The 25751-nt window shown below is 31.4% G+C and overlaps 1 protein-coding gene across 2 annotated transcripts; it reads left to right on the forward strand.

Moving 5' to 3' along the window:
• The first annotated feature begins 1203 nt into the window (after positions 1 to 1203).
• LOC117684288 (receptor-type tyrosine-protein phosphatase epsilon) lies at positions 1204 to 13200 on the forward strand. Of its 2 annotated transcripts, XM_066066894.1 has the most exons (14): positions 1204 to 1360; positions 4156 to 4359; positions 6885 to 7070; positions 8030 to 8647; positions 8742 to 8820; positions 8968 to 9265; positions 9426 to 9513; positions 9704 to 9780; positions 11010 to 11046; positions 11285 to 11385; positions 12083 to 12199; positions 12476 to 12624; positions 12883 to 13018; positions 13109 to 13200. In XM_066066894.1, exons 1-14 carry the CDS (start codon positions 1282 to 1284, stop codon positions 13196 to 13198), a joined length of 2259 nt encoding a protein of 752 aa, XP_065922966.1. In that variant the 5' UTR covers positions 1204 to 1281; the 3' UTR covers positions 13199 to 13200. The 2 variants fall into 2 exon arrangements, with proteins under 2 accessions (XP_065922966.1, XP_065922967.1); XM_066066895.1 differs by lacking the exons at positions 1204 to 1360; positions 4156 to 4359; positions 6885 to 7070 and having other exon boundaries at positions 8505 to 8535.
• Positions 13201 to 25751: the final 12551 nt, after the last annotated feature.

The following is a 25751-nucleotide window of genomic DNA, read 5'->3' on the forward strand; positions in this document are numbered from 1 at the left end:
ACTGTTTATCCATAAAACTGTTTGTATTTGATAGTTTTAGCTACTTCGATGAATAATAATGTAAAATAGGAAAGTAACAAGATATAACAAATTTAAATTTCATTAAGCACTTCCGTTTGTCCATTTCCTGTCCCGAAACAAAAAACCTTATATCAACGAGATCTCAAAAACGGTAACGACTTCAACAACCAAACTTTGTAGGATTATAGACCTGTGTATGGACACGTGTTAACACTATTTTGTTTCATCCGGCGTAACTTCCGGTCGTCATAGGAAGTACACCAAATTCTGATTTTTTAAAAATATGTTGGTTATTTAGCATGGAAGTAACATTTTAGTTATAAAAATACATGAGGTCATCCACAGATGGTAAAAAAACCCAAAAAAGTTCTACTTCCGTTGAAACATCTCAAATATCTCAGGTAGCCTTCTTTTAAAAAAACAAACTACCCCCAAGATCTCAGAAACTTTGAGAGATCAAGACACAAAACTTGTATGGATAATGCACATTTGAATGAACATGTGTTTAACGGGTTCCATTTGGTCGTACGTCACTTCCGGTTTTCACTCGAAGTGTTCAAGCAATAAAAGGTTTCTTTTTTAAATTAGAATTTATTTTAGCATTTTACTCAATGTGATGAACAATAACTTATCATAGGTAAATGTACTAAAATACGTATTTTCAATTTCTTAAACACTTCCGTTCGTTCCTTTCCGGTCCCGAGACAAAAACCATTTCTCAACGAGATATTATAACTAACAAAAACTTGAACATCCAAAATTTGAGGAACTACAAGGCAATGTATGAAGACATGTTTACTATGTTTTGTATGATCCGGGTTAACTTCCGGTCGTCACAGAAAGTACTCAAAAATGACGGTTTGTCTTTTTGTTTTGTTTATTTCTTGGGAATTCCTTTTTAGTATAAATAATATCCATTTTCTGTTTACAAGAGATATGGATCTTTTGTACAGATTTATACATGAGGAACGGAAGACCTTTTTGTTGCTATAGCAACAAGAGTCTAGTTTTATTTGTTACTGTTTAACAAATTCTCTTCAAATAACTATACTGAATAGTATTATGCATTTATAAATTGTGTAATTCAATGGGATACGTCAACCTCCCGAAAATTGTGAAATTCGGGTGTGATTCGTAATATTTTAATGGATGTGATGGTATTTTCCTCAAACACAAGGAAATTTAGTTTTTCAAGAACCCTTGAAATTATTTACTGATGTTATCACTAATTTCATATGCTTTTCACTACTTTGTTTTGTAATGAACAGTTGCTCAGATACAACATCAATGTTTCGGAATTGCTTTACAGCTTTGTGGTTTCTTTCTATAGCCCTAAAAGGTAATTGACGATTTCTTATTTATTTTTTTGAAATAAACGCATCATGAGGAATATAAAATTCAACATAATTAAAGGGACATGGTCACGATTTTTAGTCAAAAAATATTTTTCCGTAGAAATCTTTATTTATTTTTAAAATGAATAAAAACATAGACAAATCACTTAAAAAATATTTTTACTGGTATAAACCTATATAAACAAAAAACAGGGCACGATCCTCGTTTACATTAAAAAGAACTGAGAGTCATGTATCTTGCTTATAGTTCTACGACTGACTCTCAAATTTCATTTAATTATTTAAAATGCATTCATAAAACATTGTAAATAATAATTTAAAAAAAATAGAATTTGACCAAAATCGTGACCATGCCCCTTTAAGATATGCACAATTTGTAGAAAAAATGATATGCAAAAAATGACGTCTTTAAAAATGTTCAAAAGGTCAGCATGTGGAAGCGACAACTAGTAAACTTTCATTAAGTCAAACATCAACACATTGTAAGTTATTAAATTAAGAAACAGCAATAGGAGGTTAATGATATGATCAGTATTCAATAGCTTGACATATTTCAGTATACTTTACTTACTCGCTACCCTTAGCGAGTAAATAAATATTTTGTTTTTGACATCTGCCTTGGGAAGAAAATAAGGACAATAGAATTCATATTATGATCATCATGTGTCTGTGTAGTTAACAGACGAGGGTTGTTCAGGAATTATTGAGACATTTTATCTTATTTTTTTCTTTAAGGGCAAAAGATAAACCTTTGAAATTTCACCTAAACGGAAATATATAGAATAGAGTTTATCAATCTGAAAAGTTTCTTGTCCATGGCATAAATAGATCACTCCTATTTAGCGGATCAACGTGCCTTCGTCAAGTTACCCGGCGCATCCGCAAACATTTCGCTTCGTCCGGTGTTTTAAACATCTTACAAACGAACGGAAATAAGAATTATTCTTTATTTCTCATATTTTCTTTTCATTTCAACATGTCATCATTTACATTTTCTCTCCTTGTTAATTTTTTGTGGGAAAATTCGAATTATTTTTACCCGAAAGTCAAATTACTGTGTATGTCTCCTGCAGTCATTTTAGATAAGCATGTATTTTAAAACTGTTAACAACAGTTCGTGTGTGACAAGTACTTGATATTTAGCCCCTTTGTCTTAATTCTAGTGAAACAATCGGTGAAAAATATATGATGAACTGAAGCTCTTGATCCCTTGTCATCGTAAAGTTTTGGTTTAAGCGATGGCGTGGTCTTAAAAGGTCTTCTTCTTAGATTTCCACCAGTTTGGTGTACATTTGCTGCGCCGTCTTAATCAAAATCTAATGTAACGTCGTTGTCAGATTTCTATTACTTGGTTGAAATAGTTGTACCATGTCCGTTTTCAACTTGAACATTTGTAAAACTTGATGAAAAGTTGGTCGCAAAAAATAGCAAAATGAACATATTTAATTTGATTTGTTTTATCATTAACTGTAAATCTACGGACACTTAGAAGGTAGATGTTTAAGTTTTTTTTTATCTCCGATCTCTGCCTGCGCCGGGTACCAATTTTTTTAAGACCATCGACTAGTTTATCTACAGTCGTAAACAAAATATTAGGTATACTTTTAATATAACCGTGTATAATTATTTGTTGGGGTTTCTTGAATGTTTTTGCCAATTTTTAACAAAATTCATCACTTAGAACGGGAAATACTCGATTTGTCTCATTAATTTCCGAACAACCCTCGTACTGTAACAAAATTTATTGAAGTTAATTTTATGTTCGTAGCTCACATGAGCCGAGGGCTCAAGTGAGTTTTCCTGATCAATATTTGTCCATTGTCTCTCGTCTTCGTCGTCGTTGGCGTTGCTGCCGTCGTTATAAACAATTTACAGTGTTATCTTCTTCTCTAGAACCAATACAATTTCAACCAAACTTGGCACAAAGTATTCTTTGGGTAAAGGGCGTTGACGTTTGTTTAAATGAAAAGTTAGATCCCCTTTCAAGGGGAGATAATACAGAATTATTGAAAATTCGTCGGATTCTTACATATTTAAAAAAAATATTTTTTCTCAAAAACGAATCGGCCAGAAAAAGCTGTATCTTTGTAACAGCATCCTAAGGTATTGTAGATTCAAGTCTGTTCAAATTAAGATTCTCGGTGTTAGGGTAGTGTCACAATCCGGAAGGGGTTTTCCCTCAGAATACATAAAGAAATATTTTCTCCTCAGAAAACCAATTAACTAGAAAAGCTGTAGCTCGTGTGAAGCATCCTTGAGGGATGTGAATTCCAGCTTGTTCAAATCCTGATTTCTGTGGGTAAAATGAGGTCACAATTGAGTGGCGGCGGAGGGAGAAGGTGAATTTATATACAGGAAATTAGAAAAGAATTTGATTCAGTTGTTAGATTGGCCCCCTGGACAATGCTGAGGCCACATAAGGGGTTCAAAGGTTGATGTAGGTTTATATTAATATTCATAGTTGATCTTCATGATCTTCTGATCTTGATCTTCTTGAGAACTGAAATGCCCAATGTGTAATATGAATATGAAATCATGCTGGTACCAAAGGAGCTCAATGTTTAGCATAAGAATATCTAGAGAAAAGCTTGAAAATCTTTTATACAGGATTTATTTCACTACATTATTCGGATATTTTATGACTTCATAAAGCTGATTTTATCATGGATGTCGTTGCGAAGATGAACAATGTGGCCCATGGGTCTGTAGTTATACTTTTAAGAATAATCTTTTCAATTAGGTATTAACTCTGTATTTTAATTTTTGTATTTTTTAAAAGGATTTTACAGTTTGAAGTATAAGTTTGTTTCCCAGTCTTCGGTATATGAGAAAACACAGCAACATGAAGATGTTGCGGCAAAGGCAGTTGATGGGGATTTATTTACGCATACACAGACAGCAGGGCACGGGAGCAATAATAACTGGACGGTTGTGTTTTATACAGAGAGAAACATATCCTGCTTTACAATAGTAGTAAGAGAGGGTACGTCTTTTTTTGGAATGAATTATAATTTTTTTCTTTTAGCATATTTGAAACCGGAGATTCAAAAAAGCTTTTATGATCACTTGTTATTCCTCATACGTCGTCTGTCTGTCTCATTGTCTGTCTGTCAGTCTTTATCTATTTCTGTTAGTCCATCAAACTTTTAACATCTGTTTATTTTTTCTCTGAAACTGATTGGCCAAATTCAATTAAAACGTAAGGACCAATCCCTTCTCAGAGAGGAGAAAAATGATTTTAAAAAAGAACAACTGCACCGGAAATGCTTATAATGTATTGATAACAAAATATCCAAGAATAGTGCTACTTAATTGTTAAAATCCTGACGTCTGACCAATACTTGGACTCCATGAGGTAATGAAAGTTTAGTTTAACATTGAAATGTAAATATGAAAATCTAGAAAGATATTCTTCTTTAAAACTACAATACTTTTGTTTGTAATGTTTTTAGCATCCACAAAGTTAAAATTCTTTAACATCTTTAACATCTTAAAGGATGTCCTCTTAAGAACCAAAGCACAAAAATTGCTTATATTAACAACAAAGCTTTTATTTTCTGTGTATATTATTTTGAATATTCCAACCGTGACACTTGGACGAATATTGAGGTTCTTGGATGAACTTAGAGTCCAAAATTACGAAAAAAATATATAATGATATTCTTCTAGAAAATTATAAAACTTACATTTCGGACATTCCCTCGTATAGTGGAAGATTTTGCTTGCTCAAGTTCTTCAAATTCTAATGACAGAATGAATACTTTAGCTCCATGAGGGGTTTAAATTTCAAAATAACAGGCTGAGCTGATTTCGAGGAGCTCGCTGAGACTGGGGTCTGGTGGGGATGGAGACCATTGATGGGGGAAGCCTGGCTCAGGACTGTAGTTCCTCTCTGGTCTCTCATCACTGTCACTCCCTTCAACAGTATCAAAATTTAAATAAAATGAAAGACTGCTCTGAAATATCATTTTCATTTACTACGCTTCAGCATTTGGTAATGTTACTATAAGTATGCAAAAAGAGTAACCAAAAAGTAGAATGTCATTGTTAAGGGTGATGTCTACACCAAATAAGTATATGAGAGTTTTGTTGCATGCATTTGTTACTAATAATAGGCACAGTATTCAACAATAATGGACCTCAAAGTACAATACTTTTTTTAGAGAATTTTTAAAATATCAGTCTGCTTCCAGATATGTATGATTTTTATTGGAATCCACATAAATATGAAACTTAAATATTTAAGAATTCTTTTAAGGCAACCTGCTGGATGAAATCCCACAAAAATCTGAAAATAGAAACAATATTCGTTGGTTAATGAGATGAAAAAGAGAAATTGAATGAAATTAAAAAATTAAAAGAAATACTGAATTATTGCAAAAATCTTGGTTTGAAAGATCCTGTTTAAGAGTTCTCTTTCTTGATTTTATTTGGTCTCAAATATCTTGGGACCAATTTCCTAATAATAAAAAATCACGAAGAAAATTTTTAAATAGGTAATGCTAAAATGTAGGGATAAGGCTAGTAGTGCTTATGTGGTGTTTGAATCTGAAAAATTATATCTGTGATGAATGTATTATATTTATATTTAACTCTTGTTAAATGTTAGTAGTTACATTGCCTTTTACTTTATTAAATACAATACAAATTATAAACAACCATATGCATATTTATACATACATTAGATGTCCATAGTGATACACATGTATGCGTTGTAATTTAAAGCATGCTCTTTTTCAAGATTCTGTCGTTATCTCATTTGGCTTGCAAATCCGGGCTTCCATTGCTATTGCTAATTAGCTATATCTATTTTAATTAAGATACATTAGTTAAATGTCAAACTTTCAATGCAAGTCTTATACTACAATTGTTTTGAATTTGGGAAGTTAATCATGATCGTCTGTTGCAGATGACATGACAAATATGTATTGCTAATAGCAGGTAAACAGTACATAACAGCTGATAATCAGTGTTAGTTGAAAGCTTTAATCACAAAGGGAATTTTCTAAGCGTTTTTGGCGATTTCATTCTTATCTGTACTCCCTCGTCAGAAGAGTTGAATTGAACACTGTAGAGCTATTTTGTACCACGATACAATGCTATCAATCCGAAGCAAAATGGCGTTTGAAACGGATGTCAGACATATTGTGTCGATGTAGCCTTCCACCTTAAACAAAAATCGTCGAACAATAATAACTGAGAACTTAAGAGAATATCAATTTTCAATAATATATATTTAAGCAATAAAATGACTTCATTGGTGAATCATGCAGGATATGAAGATGGCGATGTTGCAGATAGAATACATAACTCAGCCTCTGTAACACAAATGGATGGAGGCTATTGATAGGTTTTATTTATTTAGTCAAAACAACTACATGTAAATAGTTAGGTATACATTGTATGCTATGTTTGTTAACTAGGTGTCAAATAGAACTTCTGTATCTGCTGATTTATTTTGATAAGAGCTAGGTTGACCACGCAAATGCCTTTTACCGTATTTTGTAGGTAAATATAAAATTCTTGTTAATTCAACCAAGAACGCTTTCGTTGAATTTTGCGATGAATTCAATGTTAGTGGTATTAAGAAGGAAAACGTCAGCAGATGTTGTAGCAGACCATTAACAGGAGATTCGTTTATCATAGTCCGTAAAGACAGTGGACCATTACGTTTGTTCGAAGTATTCCTATCAGGTATGATTATACAAAGATACATTGTTTCCGGAATCGGTACATTGTTATCTTGGTTTTTAGTTTATATGAGTTCTTGGCTATATACATCATTTGATGCACAACAAAACATATTAACATAGCGTCTTTTTCATGTTGCTAGTGTGTCCCTGTTAATTTTTACTCAGTAATTTGTTTAAAATCAATATTATTAATATTATCTTCAATAAAATAAAAAAAATCAAAGATTTTTATTCAGCGAGTGTTAAAAGTAATATTAATTTCTAAATAATAATCTCATTAAGTTCACTTATGAAGCATGACTTTACCCTCATACCTATATGTATTGAGTTTATTCAACTAAACAAAAATAGTGTTCAGCCTTATACACGTCATATCTGTTTTATGCAGACAGTTGTACCTTTGGATAAATAGTAAATATTTTATAACTTGGAATAAAACAAATCTGTTCATTTGATACCTAAATGCATATTGTAAGCGTATTATATTTGACGTGTACGATATTTGGCGGAAATAAGTTTTTGAAAAGGTTGGCGTTGATTTGAATTAGCGTATTCCTGAATGTGACTATTCTTATATATTTATGCATGGCAGCCACATTCCGCCAAAAGCGCTAAATAGAATAAACATCTAGATGTAATACGTTTACAATATCTATTTTATTCATACCACACAATAACTGTTCTTTTGACATTCAGTAAAGTGAAGAAAAGCGAAATAAGCTTTATTTACCCGTGTCTTTAGAATATGAATATTCTGGCATGTAATATGGTTACTTAATTGAACAAATATATTCTCACATATTAAATAGCTATACCAATATCAAATGTGCAGGAAAAATACAGCTAGTTACGTCGCATGGACCGTGATATTCGTCGTGAACATATGAAAATATATTGATAAAAAGGATAAAATGAATATATACTGATAAAGACAAATTAGATATTTGTACAATTTTGCAGATTGTCCTGTGAGCTTTTATGGTTACAACTGTTCTAAATGCAGTAGTTCTTGTCAGACTTGTGAATCTACAAACGGCAAATGTTTAAGCTGTGTCGACCCTTATAAATGTGGAAATTACTGTAACAAGCAGTGCCAGTCGAAGGTTTCCAATACTAAATTTGATGTCAAAGCCGGAATCTGTAGCTCCTGTGTTCCCGAGAGTATATTGAACAGACAAATCTGTGAAGATCATGGAGCAAGCTTCAGCGAACAAAACTGTAGCTGGTCGTGTCGTGAGATATGTACGGAAATAAATAATTGTAATGGAGATTTAAACGCAGTGGAAAGTTTTCAAGCATCTGGTTCTTTGTTATGCAATATTGAGTGTGAAGGACTTCGTACAAAGTGTATCGTTTGTGCTACAAACGATAGCGACAAGGCACATGTGTGTTTAAAAAACAATTTTTTGCCTATTTCTGAAGATTGGAACAGGTTGTCAGCGAATCTGAAATGTTTTGCAAAAAATGTGAGTAATTATTGTCAATACAGGACTTCCTTGGCAACAAAAGATTTTGCAAGAAGAATGCCAACTTCCACTGGTCCATATAGCAGCACTAGTCCAAATAGTCCGGTTCAAAGTAATGATCAAGTTGACTTGATATCATTTTTAATGTAATAGTTTCTATTGTCTGAAAATCAACAACACATCTAAAACGTGTTTTATAATTGCAGACATGGATTGGAGAACGCTGTTACTTCTTTTTGCGATGATTATCTTGGTTTTATCTCTCATTCTTTTGTTAATTAAAAGGTATGGTTTTTTTCCAGCATGTCATACAACAAAGCATCAGAATTAGAATGGTCAAACACTTATTTGTTGTTTTATAGCACGATTTTAAGCATAGAAAACTAACTAAATATATACAGAATTATATTTATTTTTGATCATTAATTTCAGATTGAAAATAATGAGGGAAACTAAAAGGTTCCATCTTGAACATTTTCGACAAGTTGCCGAACCAGAAGGAGAGAACGATCACGAAGATCAACGACAACCACATCCAACCTTTGGAGACGGAGCCAACTCTATATTTCTAGTGGAAATTGCAGATGCTGATGATGTAGTTGAAGACGGTATGGAGAGGCTGAACGTGGAGTATACTAATACGATAGCTTATAGAGTACCTGTCGATGATTTTGTGAAATATCACGGCATTAGGCGTGAAAACCAAATCAACGAAGAAGAGGAATTCTCGGTACTTATAGCATATTCTTTATTTGTAAATAAACAATGCATGTATTAAACAGAGTAGTGGCATTGTAATTTTAAAGTGAATGCCAAACAATTGTATACTTTAGGAAAAAACAAAATTAAAGTCCATATTGTACCCTGGAAATTGTCATTTCCTTTTTCAGAAAATACCAACGGGGCTCATGGAATTGTACAAAGTAGCCGTCCAGAAAGATAATGTTTCAAAGAATCGCTATAGATATGTTTATCCTTGTAAGTATTAAAATGTCTATTGAAACTAAGATGAATGTCAACAAAATTACAGATGTTTCAACATGACAATTTTCCTGCAAATCTTAGCCTTGTTTTTGACTTCGTGTAATTTCTATTACTTTGAGTAACTATGCAATTTCACAAATGACAAGGAAGTTTTAGATATACTAATCATAAAACTCCATTTTAGATGATTTTTGCCGAGTTGTCCTCAACACATCCGGAGAAGAAGGAAGCAATGATTATATTAATGCTTGTTATGTTGAGGTTAGTCCAAGAGTTAAACTTTATTCACTCTCACAATGTCACGACTCGGAAACGCCAATTTTTTAAACACAAACTTGCGACAAACAAATATAGTTGAAGCTATTAATAAATTAGTTTATATTTATAATGCTGAATTTTGACAAAGCGATATAGCTCAACATACATACAACTTGACCATTGTACACCACAAAATTCATTTCAACTGATAGTATGTCAATAAAATGTTTTTATTAAAATAGCCAATTTTCATTAATATTTCTGCAAGGAAAACTGTTAACGTCTGTATCATTTGGCATTTAATTATAAATTTTATAATTCTGTATGGAATATAGCAATCAAGTGACTTCAAAGATATATATTTTAAGATGTCTCCTTTGAAAGGTAGACTTTACAGGTCATGTGATTTTTGAAATACAATAGATACCCATCAGTGATTGACAATTGTATAGCAAAATTTCAATTGCATAGTACATAGAAATTTTTTTGAGGTTCAGAAATAGAAATTATCATATGAAAAAGCTATAATTTTGAGACAGTGCATTAGACATAACATGCTAAAATGATGAGTGTTACATGCATTTTTGAATTTATATAATTGTTTTGATTATTTTAAGAAAGACATTTAACTGACAGACACTTAACCCACAAAAATCAATTAAGTCACCACCAAATTATATTTTCTAGTGTAAAAATTTCGTTCAAATCATAACTCAAGCATAGTTAAATCTTTAGACTGTAAACAAAGAAGGGTCAAGATCACGCTTAGATAACATGGGCAAATTGTAATTATGTTAATGTACTGTTAAGTTAAGACTTTGTCATTCTGGAAAATTTGGTAATGAAAACACAAAAATCTTATTTACGTTTTTCTAATTTGAAATGGCTTAATCCTTTATTTTCTTTCATTCATCCCGTCATCTTTAAACAATCTTTTTAACAAAAAGATATTTAATAACGCGTACCTACTTAAGGTAGACTGGTTGTGTGCTTAATTTTTTTCTTAAATCAAGTTTATTAATGTCAATACATTAGTCACTATCATATTTATCTTGCCAGTTATATCTTGGCATTATTATATAATCACATGTCCTTAATTTTTCTATTGATGTCTGTCATTTATCAAGTGGCCAAGTCATTCTTAAATACGTTTTTTTTACCGTAAACTTAGGAATATATATTTCAAAATAAAACATTAAACGATACACATCCCACTTGCTCTTTGCTTTTAGGGAGTAGAAGTGGAACGTGCTTACATTGCAGCTCAAGGTAAACTGGTCCTTACATCACAGCTTATTTTTGATAGACCTGTATGTAGAATTTTTTTAAAAAAAATACTAATTATTAACTTGTTTTAACATTACTTTTCAATAGAATAAGAAACTTTCTTTTAAGACGCAAAAAAGTGTTATCCTTTTATTTCTAGTAAATATGTTAAAAAAACATTAATATTTAGTCAACAATGTTCTTGTTTGTTTTGAAAGAAAGCTGTGAAATCTCTTTTTAGGTCCATTTACTCCTGAAACGCTAGATGACTTCTGGAAGATGGCATGGCAAGAAAATAGCTCACGAATTGTAATGCTGACAAACTTGTTTGAAGGAGATACGGTAAGATTGATAGCTTGACATTGAAGTGAACATGGAAACACGAAGACATGGACTTACCTAAACTATTAAATTTTGTTCAGAGACAATTCAATATGTGCAATTAGTTTAATTATTCAAACCGTGTAGATATTTAATAAATATAAGTGTTGTTAACAGAAAATAATAATGTATTTACCGGTTGAAGATATGAATAATATTTTAATTTTGATCACATTTAATGATCAAAACTATCAAACATTTTATAGCACAGTATTCCCATCCATGCTCCTAAAAGATACATATAATTTTTAATTGTCTTGCTTCCAATTAGTCCACCTTTCGGAATTTTCCATGACACAAATGGAAACACTGTGATCATACTAGTAAGAGTGTTCATTGCCATGTAGGCGTTTTCCAAAAAAAAAAAAACCCTGCAATAAAAGTTCGTTATTTCAGCTCCCGATTTTGACCTCGATCACAGCTTGCATAGACTTAGAACATAGAACATATACATTGAACCATAGCAGATACCATGGTTAACCCTGTTGTAGAGTATCTACCAATACGATGAAAAATCATATACGAAAAAATAACGATGCAAGCACTACTATCAATATAAAAAAAACTTTGATATTGATTATATGTCTATTCATTTTTGTAAGATTTTGAATAGATTAGTTTGATCTGATATACCTTGTCCCTCTGATCTTTTTTTCAGATGAAATGCTTAAAGTACTGGCCGAACGACGTAATGGAGTTTGGGGATATTGTAGTTAGATTGGAATCACAAGAAGAATATGAAATGTACACAATCAGGCATATGACTATGCATCAGGTAAAATCATCCCAAGCTATGATACGAATCTTTAGCTATACTCCTATAAATATATACATTTAATAACAATAATTTTTAAATATTAAAATACCTTTTTTCTGCTATTTTACCCGGATGAATATGAGGTCATCCTGACGAGTATTTTGTATTTTCGCATTCTTAAATGCTGAGAAAAAATGCAACACAAAAAGGATCAAAGCAAGACAGATTTTAAAATAAAGACGATGCTGAAATCAACTTTATAAATGTACTAAACAGACATTTGTTCTACTACAGGATGATGTAGTTAAGGCGGTGACCCAGTTCCACTTCACAGGCTGGCCTGACCGCGGGGTTCCGGAAACCGTTGACAGTCTCTTGCGTTTCCGAGACTTGGTCAAGAATGACCGACCTGAGCAAGACGGACCAATCATCATTCATTGCAGGTAACCTTCAGCAATATGTGGAAATTTATACTGTGTTGCACTGAATTTTAAACATTAACAAACATGGATAAAAATGAATTTTATTTTCAACGTTATTGAGATTTTTAATTTTTTTAAATAAATAATACACTCATAGATTAATAAACAAAATAACTTACGATCTGTTGTTATTTATAACATACGAATTTTTTAAAATAAAAACTCCATTGAATTTCATTTCTAATAAACTGTAAGACAAATGTATTGGATATATCCTAGTGCTGGAATCGGTCGAACTGGTACCTTTATAGCCCTGGATTACCTATTGGACGAAGGAGCAGCAAAGGAAAGTGTTGATGTCATCAATTGTGTTTCTAAACTCAGACAGCAGAGGGCTCATTCCATTCAAACCAAAGTGAGTCTAAAGTCAAACGCTAACTTTCAAAACCTAACATAAAAAACAAGTTTTACTCAAGGTTAACATTTATTTTATCATATTCTACAGGAGCAGTATATCTACTTATATGACGCACTTGCACAAGGATTGAAACACATCCGACGAAAACCTTCATGCCGACTTATAGATGAAATATAGGTCACCACATTTTAAGACAAATTCCATTCCCATTGTATCATTGACAGTTTTTTTTAAAACTGGTGTTAGTTTATGAAACAAAGTTTGTTTCTCTTTTCAATGAAACTTGTATATAGTTATATTGTTAAGAAAAGTGTGAATGATATGTTATAAGTCATTGAAAAAATACAATATTAACATCCATAAAACACTATCAAATCGTCGTTTTTCACCAGTCAAATCAGATCGCAATTTATACCTATTAAACCATGCATGCATATATTGTTAAACTATCAAATGTAATTAAATAGTAGTGTGAATATTTGATTGTAACATTGACGAGACGTTATTGCAATTTCTCATGCTAAAAAGAAATAAAGACTTTGTCATTTCTGTATCAGAAGAAACGTTCGTGCACATTGTTGCAAGTTGTGTATTATATAATGCATTACAGTAACGGAGGATATATAAAGTGAGCTGTTGTGAAGCAGAACTTTCAAAAACAAATTATTAATAAATTTCCAATGCATTCATATACATTCAACAAAACTTCTAAATGTTTATTCTGATAAATGAAATAACTTAAAAACTACCAAATGAGAAAATGTGAAATTTTCAAAATTTCGAAAACGGTATGGCTTTTCATAACGCGGATCAAACTGAGACAACAACGATTGACATCAATTCCCCTTCACAAAACAAGACAACAACGATTGACATCAATTACCCTTCACAAAACATCATTTCTGCGCGTGCCTAAAATAATTGGCATTTTTGCGAATGATTTTAGTGTTTGGTGATAGATTAAAAAAACCCACTTACTATAGCCGAAATGATTATTTTAAAAAGAGAAACATGCAAATCCGTTTGAATATTCAATTTGGTGTTTGCATTGTCTCTACAACAGATAGCGTTCACTTTAAATTTTCTGTTTCTTTTTTGTTCTTGACTTGGTTTTGAATATTAAACAATACGAAGGAAACGATTTTTTTGATAAATTTACATTTTCCAGTGTCTTTGCCCGTGATAACACTACGTATCGATTTTGTACTATAAAACCCATAACTTCAAATACCGTATAATTGAGGGGCCACCGGGGTTTGCTTTTTATATTTAAAAATTTAATCGTACAATGGCATAAAATTATACATATAAATATAATTAATAAGGGGTCATTTTCTAAATGATTTCTTATTCCTCAAATATATTTTTCCTCGTCCATGTGTGTATTGTCATTTCCATCGAAAACTTAACATAATCCAATATCTCTGAGCGAAATTCAACCAAACCGGAAGTGTATGTGATACATGTATTTAGCAATGGTCAAGGTCTCAGATTGCAACCAGATGTCAAGGCGAAAACATTATTTCTCGGTATTTGAAAATTAGGTGTAAATCAGACGAGAAAACAAGCAAATGTGCTTATTTTATACAGTAAATACATTATACTGGACGAACACTAACATGTAGAATTTTGGTTCAGTATAGATAATGTAGATAACAAATACCCTTCAACTTGACCATGTTTAAGAAAAATATATAGTAACCGAAGTAACTTTGAAAGTTGATTTGCTTAACAAATGATTCAAATTAACAGTTGATGTACAATCAATAAAGATAGTTGTATTTGTAAAAAATAATGATCACAAATATGGAAATTTCACAATGAAGTTTTTAATTGATAAGATTTTATTTCTAAGTGATGCGTCTTAACAAATCCTTAAAAATATTGTTTTTGATAAATCATTTATGCTGTTGTGCAGAGACTTGATTTTTTTATATGTTTACCATCATAGTTTTTCTGTTAAATATATTCAAGACACTTTCTTTTCACAATGCAGTTTTCCATGAAAGTTAGGAAACTAAAGAGTTATCCATCTTTGTCAGTCACTTTGACAGACATATCAAACTAGCTTTTCTATTTGATATTTCACAAAAACATCGTTGTTGGCAAACAAAGAAAATCTATTTCAAAAGTAAATTTGATACTTGTATTTTATATTTAACTGTCTCTATGTTTATAAATATGTTACAATGCGGTTCAAAAAGTAACATCTGAAGTGTATTTAAATCAGAATTAATTGCCGTTTATGTATACGGAAAGTTATCTTTCTTTCAATGTTAGTGAACTCTATTGAAACTATTAGCGAGTAAAGCTTTGCAAAAACAGATTCAGTTTCATCACTTTCCGTTTTCTAGAAACAATACACATAATATTATGGCACGGATGGCCTACTTCCATATATCTTTTGTTACATGTTTAATAACAATTACTGAATCCCTTAAAATGTATTGTGTATGTGAAAACAACATCGCTATATGTTGTGATGTGACAAAAAATTAAATGTGGTTGATTTATAATGAAAAGATAATATTAATTAAACTCTAAATTTTGAAAAAATCAAATTATAATGACTGCTTATTAAACCGTGCATCGTAGCTACAGGGTACACAGTAATGCATGAATAAAGAAAACTTTCCTACATCCCATGATGTCTTCTACATGCAGACAGAATCAATTTTCTGTATCTACGTAAATATATCTAGAACTGAGCTCGCCGACTTTGAGTACATTACCCTTTCTAAGACTCATGCATTTTGGACTTATATCTGGAGATTTTGACGAATCCACTTCTCAAAAGCATACGGTACCATTTTCATTTTAACTTTCTCACGCATATCAGCAAATAGGAAATATGATTTTGTTATTGTGAATACATCATTAAGAGGAACACTGTTTCCATGCAACCTTTTTGTGACACAAGTGGTGGTTACCAAAGCGATTCGACTGTTACGATCCACTTACAGTTATTATATTTTATTCACGCCCTAACTACATAAACAAAATGAGGATCGAAAAACATAAAAATGGATACATCTTTTAACTTGAATGAAGTAAATACTATCTAATAGACAAATGCAATGAGGTGCACAATAGATCTGTCATTACTTTTGTTTGTAATACATGTAGTATATATGTTTGAATTTTGCATCATCGAAAATATAAAGGTCTACACTCTAAGACTTAACTGATTAATAAAATAATGTTATGTACATTTTGATATAATTACGGAGCTAATATGTTTATTTATATTCTGACAACATCAACAAGCATTATCGACAAAACACAATGAACTTGAAGGATGTTTGGAAATATTATTGACATTATATTCAAAAACCTAAAAAATTATATTCAATTTTTATCTTCACTATTTCATTTCTCTAACTAGTCTACAACTTATGCATTGAAATCTGATTAAGATAATAAAACTTACATGAGTAACTTTTGAACTATGTCATACTTTGAAAGTAAACAAACTTTACACTTGCAACTATCCAAAGTACAAAGTGTTTACTAATTTGAAGTTGAGAACATTCGACAATATTTCTTAATTTCAAGCAGAAATATAAAAGTTAAAGAGACAGTACGGCGCATCTTATCAAAAAACCGACTTGAAAAATTTTCCGATCGGGTTCGGTATTTTTGTACTACTCATAAATGTATTAACTTTCAGAAAATTACAGAATTCTCCGTGAAATAAATCTAATTATTTCATTACAATTAGTAATTAGGCATACTCAGTAACCTATACTATATACATCGCCACATGTCACGGGGTTAAGCCTTCTATCCTATTACGCATGCGTATTTACTGTAAACAAAACACATGCAGGGCTCGCAAAGATTCTCCTGGCCATGCTTGTTGGTATAAAGATGTCTTTTATACTTCTACCAGGTAATCATTGTTCAAGGTTTAAAAAAAAACACAATTATGATATTGTAAGCATGTATTTTGCGTGCTATCATATGATTTGTCAACAACCTAAATTCTTTTTTGCAAGTGAGGCCCCTTGAGGGGTTATTTGACATATCTATATCTGTTCATTTTAAAATGAACCAAAATTGGTAAACCATTAATATATTGTCGAGAAAGTGAAGATGTGTTCCGTTTAGATAGTTCTTTTTACCTCGTATACCATGAAGATCGTAGTCAGGCGAAGATCTTGTAGTTTTCGGCACGTGTCAATTACTGTCAATCAAAATCCACGTGGTACAAATAAACGTTATAAGATTATTCCGGTTTGTACGACTCTTAAATTTCCGGAAGCTTATAATTACATTATTTACATGTAGGTACGTGAAAGGGATTTTTATATATTTTAACTGTTACAATCAACGTTATTTCTTATTTCCTAATAATCTGAAGTTATTCACACATGTGCTTTCAGCTGTACTGTCTCTTTAAAATTCATGATAAATGAAAGGGTGATCAAAATATCAGTGGTAACTTAGGTAGCCATTTTAAATTTAATACTGAGCATTTGAATTCAGACTTCGAACATCTGCGTATCAGAGCGAAGCTGATACGTCGCCTTACGTAGCATGTTCGATCTTGAACACACCAACTGGTCTTTGCTACATTTGATAAACGCTTCCAGTTTTATAGATGTCATCCATTACTTACTAATTATCATGGGTTAATATAAGGTTTAAAGAGGTGACTAAAATTAATCACAAATAATTGCAATGAAGCACGTCTAGAAAAATACCGTTTTCTAGTTTTTAGATTTCATCACAAGTAATTGATTCCAATCATCTTTATCTTTTTTAATAGTTACTATTGCAGAGAAGAAATGTTAAAAAAAAATCATTTTTTTTTAAAAATTGTGATTGTTACAGTTAAGTTTATTTCTTTGTCAAGGTGAAAACAAGCTTCGTTAAGTGTTTTATGTAAAAACAAAAACAAAAATGACGTTTCTAAAGAATCTCTTTCATAAACAATGTCGTCTTTGTATTTGCATATTGATTTTTCACCTTGTTTTGACCCTCGAAATATAAAGAATATCCTGTTAGGAGCACGATGTTCAGTTCATGTTGCCAAAAAGCTGTAGAAGGGAATTTCAAGTTTATCTTGGGTTGCGCAATTTTCCAATAACTATTATAATAAATTATTGTACCAATAAAGATGGACAGAATGCCCACCATGTGTGAACAACAGCTATTGACATTTTTGCATTACTAAACATGTTTAAAATGCATTTCGTAACCAGATAGCCATGCTATGACCTTGCATTGTTAGTATTACAAATTGGTCACTATGATACTTATGTATACCTTGATACTGCGCAATTAATTGATGCTATGATGACTAACAGAATAAACTTTGTGATTCTTGTAGCACTGTGCAGTATTCCTAAATGATGTTATGCAACCAGGTAGAAGAGAATGTGGACACAATAATATCTGAATAGGGAGTCTATAAACAAGTTGTCATATTTTGCGATTCTGTGTCTGCAACGATTGCTCTGGTACTCTATACTGAGTCATGTATCGCTTGTTTTATATAACTTTTAAACCAAGAAGTCATGCATATTCTTATATATATATATATATATATATATATATATATATATATATATATATATATATATATATATATATATATATATGTATGACCTTTTAACATTGAACGTAAGCGATACGTCATACTCAGGCAGGAGACCTGCATTTAAATACTCTTCGTCCTATATGAGGTTAGTTAATCAGGTACGGAATTCGGGCACACCAAATTGAAAATATATACACAAGCTATCAACAAATTGTCATTTTGGCGATCCTGTGTCTGCAGCGATAGCCCTGATACTGCAAACTTGCCATGTAATGCCTGTACTATCTATTTAAACTTTGTAACCCTAAAGCCATGCGTAACTATAGTCCTTTAGTATTATGCGTAAGCGATGCATCATACTCATGTGTGAGACTCAAAACCTGCATCCATACTCTTTGATAGACAGTTCTAACAGTTTTGTTGCTTTATTTAAAAAAGGAATATAACTCTGGAATTTAAACACTAAATGTTCACTCATGATTATCGTAGATGGGCCTAACTAGCCGGAACTATCAATCATTAGTAAAATGTTATATAATCTTCTGTAAAATGATGATAAGGTAGATCTTTAACTTTTAAGCTTATAAAATTAGATTTGAGCTCATTAATTTGGGCTGCTATTTGATGTTGTAACTTTGACAAACCTATACGATCACGTTTTTTAATTAACTGCTGGTGAAACTACGCGTAGACTTAGTGGTTCCTAAGTTTGCGTTTGCACCTCAAGGTAGTTAAGAAGACGGATGTCTTACAATTTAACTTTCCACTAGCTATAAGTGTGTTTGAATGGTTTATGTAAAATTCTAGTCACGTGTTTGGGTCTTCAGTTTAAGCTTGCAAGTAATGAGCTTTTTCATGTTTTTTTGGGGGGGGGGGGGGGGGGTCACGTTTTTACAATTGATTATGTTTTTTGTATGAAACGGATTTCATCATAATAGATTATTATTGTTTTACACTAAGCTAAGGCCAAAAGACGATTCTTTCTTGTAGACGCTTTTGGATCGAGGGAAGTCGATCCGATTCAACGCTATGACAAGGTCGTGTTGTGGTACTGGTTCTTTAGATGACAAGATTGGAGGTCATAACTGGCACTGACAGGAAACATTTTCAAACCCTATAACATTTTTTATGCTTGTACATATTTTGTTTTGATATAGAATTGTAAAAGACTATTCCTTGTTTTCATTGAACAAGGTACATGTTGTTGTAGCAATTTTGTAAGTAACTACTGACTAAAGGTATTTCCAAGAGCGCTTTCTGACCAATTTCACACGCTTTCACACGCTTTCTCACCAAATTCACAAGAAACCTCTTCTCCTATGATGAAAATCAGTCGTAAGATGTTTTGTAATAAAGTTTACGTATTGTCGTCACTATTGATTTCGTTATACGTTTTCCATCAATTATTTTCTTTTTAAAACATAGACTTAAATTAGTTACCTGTAGATCGCCTGTACTGTATGACTTTGTTATTTAGCAAATAGGGATTTAATTGCATCTTCCTTTGTGTAGAATGAAAATTTAAATGATTTTGCACACATACAAAAATGTTCAACAATATGAACTGAATAGATGATTTGATTTGATTTGATTTGAACATATTTTTATTGTACAAAAATTACAACAGGGATTGGACACAAGTTCAAAAACTTAGATCGCCCTCTCCCAATACAAGTATATAATACAATTAAAAATAATGTTTACACAACATGTAAGGTCAACAGATCATATGACAGTTATATATAACTGAATAGATAGAACACAACTGGTTGATCTGTTACTTTTGAAATATACATTTATTGCATATAAATGGATAAATTCAAAACCATATTATAAACTGAATAAATTAAACACAACTAATTGATCTGTTACTTTTGAAATATATATATCTATGGAATATAAATGTGTAAATCAAAACCACAATTTGTCGAATTCAAAGTAATGAGCAAATTTCCTTTTAGTGTTTCAAAAACATTTCGCTAGAAGGAAATATGAATAAAATTTTGCCTATTTAATGTATACATATGTGCACAACCGATGAAAGTTATCATTTTTGAAGAGTAGCATATACCACGTACCTTTCTTTTTTTCTTTTTTTTTAAACAAATACAATGTTGACAAAATAATCATCTGCTGCAACGTTACTTTATGTATAATATAACTATAGAATGAAAATTATTATTATTAAATATACGTCTTTTTCTTTCATATTATAAATGGTATTCGTATTATCAATTAAATCTTGTAAACTAATCAGAAAGGAGTAAGTAAGTTAATCACACTTACACAATAAACTAGAAGTTTTTATTTCAAAATGTTTTAATACGTATTTCTAAAAGACATCCATGTATCAATTTGTGCATAACAAAAAGAAAATTTACGTTACGATGGATAATATTAAACGTATTTACAAATGTTTAATTAGATATATGAATATATATAAGGTGTCTGGAATGAATCGTATATGATTTATTTTGAAATATTCTTGCGGAAGGCTTTAAATATACATGTATCAGTGTGTTTAGATGAAAGTCAGCTGATAATAATGACATGGAATCAAAAGCTTAAATTAAGGAACAGTACTATTGTGTAACTAAATATGCTATTGAATAGAAAGGAAGCTCGTCAACATCACAGTAATACAGTCATATTTTAGTATGATATATTTGCTCCACTTAAACAACTTTAGAGAGGAAAGAATAGTAGAACTAAGCAGTTTTATAGCAACATTTTGTAAAATAAAGATCTGAGTTTTTTGTTTATAGACTTTTTATTTAAGAATCACATAATTTCTTTTTTGTTAGTGCATTAAAAAAACAAAATGTCTTCGTATATGAAAAAGCACTGCAGTCGTTTTTGTCATATTTTTCTTTTAGTGTGCATCTTAAAATTATTTATATGTTTGATTGATAGCTGCCATTTTATTTATTACTTGTGAATATTCTCAAATTTCTGAAAGTAGAGAATAGTTTTATTTTGTTGACCAATTTGTTAAGTTATATTGAAGAAATATTGAATACAACGTAAAAATATTTTAAGTCAGCTTAAGAAAAGAGAAATGTTAATATGTTTTCTTGATTATTAAATTAATTCTAAATTAAATTTTATTACATGTGCATGTTTCAAGTCTTCTTAACGATAATTGTGCTATTTTGTATTTCAAGTCGAAAAATAGAAACTGAGAAATCGGCCGATTAAAAGTTAACTGAATAGATGAAACATCTTTTAGTTTCAATTTGTAATATACATGCTATGCATATATAAATTCAAACTAGATGCTGTCATTAGACAGTAATACCCGCACCAATTGTTTGTCCCTAAATAACACTGTTTTGTACCAGTTTAATTAAAAATGAAGGCTACATGCAAACTCCGGTAATACATTTAAAAATTATAATTTTCATAACTGAAGGATGAGATCTCTGCCCATATGATAATACACATCGTGACATGAGCAGCACTTTATGTGCAATTTGGGGTAGAACTGTTTGCAGTGAATTTTCAGTTAATCAATAATCTTAACATTTTATGTTATAGGAAGTATAATGGTCTATATAATTATTACAAACAAAATTAAAAATTAAATTATGCCCCCTCCCCGTGGCGGTTGCCGGTTTTAGATTTGCTTCTGTGTGCCTACATGAACATCATCGTGTGCACAGATTTAGAGAAGGGGTGGGAGTGAGGGGTCCAGACCCCCCCTCCCCATGAAAATTCGTAAATTACCAAAAATACACCTTGCACCCCAATGCTCTTACAGACATGTAAACGCTCTAACCCATTGCGCTTCAATGTTAGGTAACATTATTTTTGGGGTAAATATTTAATCAATATTCAACATACTTTATTGTTTATCTCAATAGGAAGTATACATGTACATCACAATATGCAGGTGTCCTGCACCACCTTAATTAAAGCTGTTATTTACCTAATAAAATAGTGCAAGTGGATTTGAAGAATAGTTCATAAAAATACATGCATGTTACAAATGACTGATCTTTGTCTGAAGTTACGTACACAACACAGGTTTGCATGTCTCATTAGCGGGTACTAGTTTTACCCAGCTCTTCGATTAGATGGGTTCACGTGTATACATACATGGGTGTTGCTAAAACGCGGAACGGAAAACGGAACGGAAGGAAAACGGAAAATCTTATCTAGTGTTATTTACCTCATAGATTTGTTAAGTATGCTAAAACGATATACTTTATGTACCTTTTTAATTTTTTTTTGAAAGATTAGCAATATTAGATTATTTATTCAAGAATATTTATTTCCTCAAAATTAACAGTACATGCATTGACCACTATATTCTGTCCCAAAATATCCTCGATTCACTTTTTGCTGTATATTTATATATACCTCAGGGTTCAAGCGTTTCTTTTTTAGAAGCATTAAACATTCTCATTATTCTTTCTTTAAAACGTCCTCTCTAGCTTATCAGCTGGTATAAATACATGGCTAAAAATAAAGAAGTCTACGGGGTTTTGCATTTTAACAGACCCGGATGATAGTGTTGAAAAATTGTGCAAGGTCTTCTGAGTGACTTCCAAATGGAGCAAAGATGTCAACATTTTCCATTATAAATCGTCCAAATGTGCTGCATGAATATTTTGGGATCGACAGACTATAGTCCCAATATATAATCGGAAAATCAAACCAGGCAACGTCTAGAGCTCTCTATTCGGATCATATGTATATAGCTGCTGGAATAAACAACTGCATGCTTTGTAATGCAAACGTAAACAAAATTGCATTGCTAAAAATACTAATTTCACAAATTACTAGTTTAACAAATTACCGGGTATTTTAATGTTTACTGTATTTTAATTTTTTAATGTCGTCAGTCCTACAGTTTTTTTCTTCCATCTCAATGATACTGTATCGTCTGTATGATAAAAGATCGTCTAGAACACCGAAAATTCAATTTTGATGTAAGTATATACATGCATGTACATCATATTTGAAAATAATATAAACATACTCAAAACACGCATAAAACGCTTTCACTAACTGCGTACGTTACGCTAATATGCCAGCAATACCATATAAGAGAAATAAGTAAAAAGTTATATAGCTAATTTGCTCGTTTAATCATGTTAATGTTTCACAATTCGTATACATTTGATTTTTCCGTTTCGTACTCAACTAAAGCCGAATGAATACAATGCTATAATTGATAGACATTTATATGAATATTAATAAGATAGCAACATGTTGATAATCATTCATTAGATATAAATAAAAGATACAAAGTAAATTGTTTCTGGCCAGTCTATACCCTTTTTAAGCGATAAACGTGATGATATTTTCCATTCCGTTCCGTTTTCCGTTCCGCGTTTTAGCAACACCCATACATACATGTCTGTGTTTTCCGTATGCAGAAAAGGATTACGGTAGTTAAGATCAGCTAAAGGAATTCATTATTGTGTTTTAATTGGATTATCATTATGATGTTGACCAATTTAGGTAAGCATAATACATTTAGTAGCAGTAGCACAATATAATAAGATGCCAGCATGGGATTCCTGCCAGCATACATACGCATGTATATAGGTTCTACTTTCACTTTCTAAATGTAATCTCCCTTTGACAGCATACTGTATCATCATCTTTTAATATTTAAATAAGCTTATCATCGTTACCTATCCGATCGCATTTGTAAAGTTTCTGTCATTTTAGTTGCAAAAGTTATTTTTTTCATTTGTCAGACTGCATGCACTGTTGAGTTGACCCGGGTATTTTAATGCTTACTGTATTTTAATTTTTTAATGTCGTCAGTCCTACAGTTTTTTTCTTCCATCTCAATGATACTGTATCGTCTGTATGATAAAAGATCGTCTAGAACACCGAAAATTCAATTTTGATGTAAGTATATACATGCATGTACATCATATTTGAAAATAATATAAACATACTCAAAACACGCATAAAACGCTTTCACTAACTGCGTACGTTACGCTAATATGCCAGCAATACCATATAAGAGAAATAAGTAAAAAGTTATATAGCTAATTTGCTCGTTTAATCATGTTAATGTTTCACAATTCGTATACATTTGATTTTTCCGTTTCGTACTCAACTAAAGCCGAATGAATACAATGCTATAATTGATAGACATTTATATGAATATTAATAAGATAGCAACATGTTGATAATCATTCATTAGATATAAATAAAAGATACAAAGTAAATTGTTTCTGGCCAGTCTATACCCTTTTTAAGCGATAAACGTGATGATATTTTCCATTCCGTTCCGTTTTCCGTTCCGCGTTTTAGCAACACCCATACATACATGTCTGTGTTTTCCGTATGCAGAAAAGGATTACGGTAGTTAAGATCAGCTAAAGGAATTCATTATTGTGTTTTAATTGGATTATCATTATGATGTTGACCAATTTAGGTAAGCATAATACATTTAGTAGCAGTAGCACAATATAATAAGATGCCAGCATGGGATTCCTGCCAGCATACATACGCATGTATATAGGTTCTACTTTCACTTTCTAAATGTAATCTCCCTTTGACAGCATACTGTATCATCATCTTTTAATATTTAAATAAGCTTATCATCGTTACCTATCCGATCGCATTTGTAAAGTTTCTGTCATTTTAGTTGCAAAAGTTATTTTTTTCATTTGTCAGACTGCATGCACTGTTGAGTTGACCCCATATTGACCCTGTATAAACAATTTCTTATTAAATTTGTGTATTACATATGTAAGTAAGTGTAGACACTTATATTTTTTATATGAGTAATAATAGGAAGGAAGGAGTATTTCTTTCTTAATGTATTATAATGCATCAAATACAATGTAGGTCATGACCTTATGGGACTGTTCTGACCCCACGAAACAGGAAAATACAAAATATCTTCTAAAGTCATTATGATGCATCAACTGGTGTAAAGTACATTAATGACCCCCAGGTGTTGTCTTTAAACCCCCCCCCCCCCATCCCCCCGCCTTTATGAAATAGGAAATGATATGATACACTGTATATTTTGTTAACTTCTGAGATCTGAGATCCTCATCCCTAAACCGTTTAATTTATTTTTGCTCTTTGTGTCATTGCGCGTAAAATTATATTGTAAGATTATGCCCCCTTGGAGACACCCTGACATTTTAGAACTAGAAATAATAATGTATTTTATCTTTTTCATATGTTATACAGTAGTGTTTGATC

This window comes from Magallana gigas, chromosome 7 (genome assembly GCF_963853765.1).
Source record: "Magallana gigas chromosome 7, xbMagGiga1.1, whole genome shotgun sequence".
Classification (NCBI taxonomy): Eukaryota; Metazoa; Mollusca; class Bivalvia; order Ostreida; family Ostreidae; genus Magallana; species Magallana gigas.

Excerpts from the sequence above, each read along its gene's own strand:
- LOC117684288 (XM_066066894.1), top strand. The coding sequence starts at position 1,282 with ATGAACAGTTGCTCAGATACAACATCAATGTTTCGGAATTGCTTTACA. Across the intron at positions 11,386-12,082 it reads ACTTGTTTGAAGGAGATACG|ATGAAATGCTTAAAGTACTG; the intron begins GTAAGATTGATA and ends TCTTTTTTTCAG. Across the intron at positions 12,625-12,882 it reads CCAATCATCATTCATTGCAG|TGCTGGAATCGGTCGAACTG; the intron begins GTAACCTTCAGC and ends GATATATCCTAG.